Source organism: Octodon degus, unplaced genomic scaffold (genome assembly GCF_000260255.1).
Source record: "Octodon degus isolate 3935 unplaced genomic scaffold, OctDeg1.0 scaffold00121, whole genome shotgun sequence".
NCBI classification, from domain to species: Eukaryota; Metazoa; Chordata; class Mammalia; order Rodentia; family Octodontidae; genus Octodon; species Octodon degus.
The window spans coordinates 7764380-7770963 of NW_004524697.1; the positions used below are offsets into that span (position 1 = coordinate 7764380).

At 36.0% G+C, this 6584-nt stretch overlaps 1 protein-coding gene and 1 pseudogene across 1 annotated transcript in view; both read left to right on the forward strand.

Annotated features, from left to right (window-relative positions):
- The window catches only part of Nek1 (NIMA related kinase 1), a 227734-nt gene that overhangs the window by 38184 nt on the left and 182966 nt on the right, over window positions 1–6584 (forward strand). The window contains 1 exon segment of the mRNA XM_023700104.1: window positions 3688–3839. Coding sequence (XP_023555872.1) covers window positions 3688–3839 — 152 coding nt within the window.
- Window positions 4663–5701, forward strand: LOC111812342 (annotated as a pseudogene).

Below are 6584 nucleotides of genomic sequence, written 5' to 3' on the forward strand. Positions count from 1 at the left end.
TCATTCATAAGGTTTTAAAGTTATTTATAAATTAACTGAAACTACAGTCAGCTGTAATATGAAATGACAATAGTCTCTTGAATGATAAGTTGATTATTTTTTAGAAATGATTCAGAGAGCTTTAGTTTGAGGGCAATGACTTTTTGGCTAAGGGTACTGGATGCTCGTTACATGAGTTCTGTTGAAAAACAGATGCAGGACAGCATGGTCCTATTCAGCAACGTATTTCATGGATTTGGAGGTGCTGTTTAGTAATTAATGTAGTTCATGGATTTTGTGATGACAGGTAAGATTTTATGTTTGAAGGAAAGATCGCAGTTGCTCATACCAAGTCCAGAGGTGTGCGGTGAGCCCTCCCAACATGCCCGAGGTCGCGTGCTGGGTCTCAGGTCTCCTTCCTCTCCTCCTGTAGTGACTGTTGTACTCCCCTCCCTTTCTTGCCACTCTGTCCCAGAAGTTTGGGCCCCAGGAGTCCCAGGAAAACTTTAGTCCCATACCTTAGTCACCTTTTCAGATCTGGCAAGATTTTAAATAAGTGAAGTGGAAAAAACTGAGAATTTTTTCAGATCCAAATGTTGCTCATAGTTTTATTCAACAGGTTCTGCTTAGGATAGAAGAAAGAAAGGCTTTTGCAGATGGTATTAGTGTTTCTCAAAAGCCTGGACAGTTGCCTGTTGATAATTAAATTTAAATTGGTTTCCCAAGGACTTGTATGCCAATTTTGTGAAATATTTGTAGTTTTTCAGAATAGAACTTAATAACTATTCTTCCTATAGTTGTAACGTATTACCAGATACAACAATATGGAAGATGGAAAAATATTTGTAACTAAATTGATAACTAAGGTTGACTTTCAAGCTGGTGCTCATTACAAATAGTACAGTATTTGTGCTAAGTGTGAGCATGCGCACATCCAGCTGCTGTACAGAGCCCGACAAGGAGATGAGCCCCTTGCCCTTTGGTCACAGAGGCATCCTGCCCAGGACAGTGTGCTGTTGGAATGTTTGCTGTCTGAAATTGTTTCTTTTTGAATATTTGTAAGTTTTTAAAAAGTGTCAACAAATTGAAGTTACACTTCTCTCCTGGGACACATTTAAACCAGTATGGTATTGCTGCTGCTTTTTTAGTTTAAAATGGAGGACTTAGAATATTAGAGTAAAATTATGAAGTTACAGTGGAGAAACTAGAAAAGTTGCAAACTGGCAGAAAACACAGGATAAATTCATTGAGGGCCTGGAAACTCCAGAAGACTAAAAATTTTTGCCTTGTTTAACAGTTGGAATGCCCTATGTAGTCTCTAGGCATTCGCAATGAATACATCAATAAATACAAAATCTTATTTTTAAAACTAAATCTATGTATTGACTTTGTTATCAATCATTTTATTGTGCAATCATAATTAGAGTTTTTTGGTTTGACAACAACATTTAGAGCCCCCAGATAACTTTTAAGACTTAATGTAGCTTTGTGGGTGGTATTTTCATGCAAATAAGTAAGGGTGGGTTTTATATTTTTTAGAAGTTTTGGGTCCTATTTTAATGCTCTTTGTATCTATATAATATGTTAAATTCCTCAAGAACCTCTCCCTAAAAACTTTGAAGTTAATACTTTTGTGCAACTGTGTTTTGAATAAAGCCATGACAGTGTTAAAAACAAATTTTAAAAATGCCGTACTCCTGATCCTTCTTTGTTTGTGACTAGTCTTTTTTTTCTGTGACTGCTGTAAGTTTTTGAAACTGAATTGCTTCAAATAAATTGAAGATTTATTATAAAAAAAGAAATCTTTATATGCTTAACTTATATTTTGACAACACTAAAATTTAGGCGTAAATATTTCTGTAAAGTATTTTTCTTTGAGAAATTATTATAAAAGTTTTCATATTATAAAAGTTTCTAAAAGTAAATTAATGTAAAACCAAGCAATTAATTAAAAGTAAGTTTTTTAAAACACTGACCATTCATTGTCAAAGTACTTGTAGGATTATGGGTATGATCATATATTATTCACACACCTATATCTGTATGAGAAGACTTATTTTTTTCCTGCACAGAATAAGTTTAGAATGGATTCCTGAAATCATTAGAAATTATTTAAGGTATGAAAAGTATATTGTTTTTCAAACATATTGGTTGGCATATTCCATTTTGAGCATGGATAAATTAATAAAAAAAATACCGTAGTACAGAAATTAGTCCATGTTCACTGGAAGTGGTTTGACATTGTGTTCTCAAAAAAACCATTGATATTCAACTCTTCCTAAAAGTAAAAAATAAAAAGTTCACAGTGCTGGGCATTGAGCTTGAGCCCTTATACAAGTGCTGTGCTCTTGAGCTATATGTCCAGCCCCACTTTACACTTTATAAAGACTGTTAAATTCATCCTCTCAGTGTGCAGAGATTTGCAGGAGATTAACTCATCCTATAGACAGAATCCACAAGAGATTGTAGCTGAATGCCATGGTTATATATTTATTTTTTTATTATTACAATTATTATTTTTAGTTTTAAAACAAGGTCTTGTCCTGCAGTCCAGGTTAGCCTTGAACTCATGGCAGTCTTCTTGCGTCAGCTTCCAGAGTGCTGGAATTGCAGGCATGCAGCACACGCATGGCCCCAAGTTACATTTTTAATTCACACTATTATATGATGCTGCCACACTTACATTTTCTCATCTGTCTGAGAGTAATGATAGTATTTCATTGTGAACTAGAAGATAATTTTTTTTTCTCTGCTCCCCTCCTAAAGAGGAAGAATACTGGTTGGAAAAGATTGATTTAACGTGATTTAACCTAAAATATCCTGAGCTAGAAAGTAAACTGAGCTAAAAGAAGAAAGAAAACTGCTACTCAGACTGTGGGGTGGTTTAAGCAAAGGGGTTCCTTGGTAAATGTGGAAGATGTTTGTTTGTTTCTTTGTTTTGAGACAGGATCTTGCAGTGTAGTGCAGGCTACGTTTGAACTTACTTTGTAGCCCAGGCTGACCTCAAACTCATAGACTATAGAGTCTGTAGTCTTAGATCCTCTTTCTGCCTCAGCCTCCCAAGTGCTGTGTTTGCAGGTGTGCGCAACCATGCCTGGCTTGATGGTGTTGGTATCGATTGCCTTCTAGAAAGTTTGTCTACTTTACATTTTCATCAGCAGCATATAAAGTTACCTGTTTTGTGGTACTCTTAGTTAATGAATGCTTTAAAGTATGTGTTCCTTAGTAAACCTGTAGGTGTAGGCATCATTCAGACTATGTAAAAATGAAAGAACTGTGTATAGTGATGGAATCAATGTTTAACAGTTACTCTGGAATTTTATTTTGAATTTGAAAGTAATTTCTAAAATGATTTTTTAAAATTTATTTTTGTCAGTTTTATTAATATATAATTCATATGTTATATACAGTTTACAACTTAAGAGTCTACAGTTTGACTTTTTTCCCAGTGTATTTCTGTACATATAAAACATAGTCAATTTTAGGGAGGTACTTTCTTATATGAACAGTTTCAGCATCTTAGAGGAATGGTCTTTGCTTTAGTATAAAAAAGTTATGGCATTGATATGTGCTAAGGACTGAATAAGATAAATGATGAAAAGTTTCAGATGCTGGCAATGACTGAGAAAACAAAAGGTTTTCTTGAAGAATTTTGAAATATTTAATACAAAGAATGACTAGGAAAAAAATCTTTGTGTCTTCATGTAGTTAAAAGACCAGCTTCTGGACAAAGCTTAGCTTCTGTTGTACCTGCTCAGAAAATCACAAAGCCTGCTGCTAAATATGGAGTACCTTTAACATATAAGAAACATGGAGATAAAAAATTACCTGAAAAGAAACCACTCTCAAAGCATAAACAGGTATGATCATGTTACAAATTTGATTAGAGACACATTCAGTTTGATCTTACAGTAGTTCAGTGACCTTGATATTCATAGAATTGTTTTTGTTAAGGAATATTGGTGTTCTCATTTCATCATTCTCCTAAAATTGAGCTTTACGGAACTCATATGGAACCAGTAAGGGGATATATGAAGTAAATAGTTGGTACAATACAAAGAGTTATTAATGAAATTACTTTTTACAGGTTTTTTTTTTTTTTTTGTACCAGGAATCAAACTCAGAAACTTGTACTTACTTGCCAGGCAGGCGCTGTGCTGCTGAGCTATATCCCCGACCCCACTTTTGTACAGTTTCATAGAACCACTTAGCTTTGTTTATGGGAGAAGTGAATGCCTATGATCTACTTGATAAAATCTAGGAAAATTTGGTATTTAAGAATTCAGAGTTAAGTAAGTCACTGAGCTGTCACAGACTGGGTTTGACATCAGGAAACTCTCCACAACTGAACTGATAAAACTCCTGGGAAACTGCCTGGAATGTCAGTAAAAGGTAGAGACGTGGGGCTACTAGGAGGGCCTGTGAACTCACTAGAAAGTCTGTTGGATTGTAATGCAATTCATTTGATTCTCCTAAGTTGGATTTTTGTTTGTTTGTTTTGTTTTATTTCTGGTTTCCTTCTTATATCACTAACTGCTTCTTTTCAGTAGCAAGTTTCTCCTCAAATCTCTCATCTCTGAATGCTAAAGTAAAGCACCCATTCATTGGATATCTTTTCTCTTATCATTACCTATCTTCACTTTAGTTAACAACATCTAGAAGCTGTTATGGTTTAGATCTAAAATGTCCCTCAAAGTCATGTGTTCAGCAGTGAGGTTTTTGAAAGGTGATTGGCTCATGGAAGTGGTGGGCTAGCAGTGGGCTGATCCATGAGTGAGTTCATAGCTGAATGCTCTTAGCTGTACATGTGGTACCAGGAGCTTTTTTTCCACCTGCATCTTTAAGTGAAGAACATTACTTACCTAGCTTTTCACCCTTGCCTGGAGGCAGCTCAGGGCCTACCTCCCGGTTATGATGAAATGGAGCTTTTCATCCAGCAGCTAGCTGGAGGGAGAGAAGATTTGTTGGCTCTGTCCACCAGAGGTGGCCCTGGGATGTGAGTACGGTGTGGGGGCCAAGGCCCAGAGGGACCATTGGTCAAGTGGACAGTCCTGTAGGGCTGGCCTCTCCATTCACATGAGCATCACCATATACCAGAACAACTAATGAAGCAATTTCCTTTGGACATGCATTTGATACTGCACAGAAGATGTAGAGTTATGGGATAGAATACCCCAGCAACTGCTCATGCAGGTGGGAACCACAGCTGTTGCAATAAGATTAAGTGGTTTGCTGAAGTCTCTTGCAGAACAGCTGGAGGACACCAAAGAACTGCTTTTATCAGATGTGAAGAAGGGTTTTGTTATACATAGACTTCCTCCTTACTGTGTTGGAAATGGGGCAGAGCTGTCAACACCAGATGGAAAGGTACCAGGGTTGGACAGAACAGTGAGACTACAGTTTAAGGACCACATCATCCTCACAGTGAGGCCAGATCAGAATTGATCAGATGAAACGCAAGAGAAGATGGTTTATGTCTATCATTCTCTAAAGAATAGCAAAGAGTCACACATGTTGGGAAATGAAAAGGAAACAGAATTTCATAGACTTTGCTTTCTGTTATCACATGTGGATGCCCTGAGGCACATTTGGAACAGTTTAGCTATTTCTGTCAAGGATCTGAAACCTATTACAGATGGGGAAAGGAGAGAGCTTGATATTATCTACCCTGTGCACATAATGTTTAATTGTAGTAATTTTGTGCCTTTCCAGAATCAAATAGTTGCTATTCTGTATGCACATATTTTTTAAAAAGGTAAGATGTAAGTGCCAGGTAGATATTGTTGTTTTGAGTCAACCCACTGAGTAAGAGCAGTGACCACATGACCCAAAAAGGGAATATCACCATTTGTTACCTGAATATCTATTGTGAGAAACACCAGTATTGATGGTCACATGGAAGAAAAAACGCTAAGTTATTACGTGTCCCAGAATGTGACCAAATCATAATTTTGAAAGTTCATTTAATTCAGTGTGATAGAAAAGTTACAACTTTTATAAATGTATCATGTAGAATTAAATGTAAAAAAGTTTTTGAGATAGGGTCTAAGTCACTAAATTGCCCATGATAGACTTGAAAAGCAGTCTTCCTGCCTGCACTCCCAGAATGCTGGGATTATAACTGTACATCACCACATGTGGGTGATATGGGTATATTTTTAATATACCTCTTGAGAGTTTAGAGATAATTTTGTGTTTTGATATTTTTACTTAATACTTATATATGCTTTCTGTAAATTTGTATTTGTAATTATCAGTGGTTATCTTAGTATATATTTCATTGACCGGAAAACAGGTTGATTCTTATAAATGTTTAAAAGATCACATTTGTATGAAATTTTAACACTTGTTATATACACATTCCTAATATCTGCCTCCAAGAGATAAGAGTACCATTGCTAGTGGGGGCCTAGTTATCTTTATGTCATCAGATCTGTAAGGAATGTACACTTGAGTGGACTTACAGAAATTGACTTATTTTGTTTACTGGCCATGTCTTAGTCTGCGAGAATAGAGATCAGAACTCTTGGTGAGCTGAACTAATGTTGTACAGAAGGTCTTTCACTTTTAGGCGGGATTGTAGCTTAATGTATAATCAATTTTTT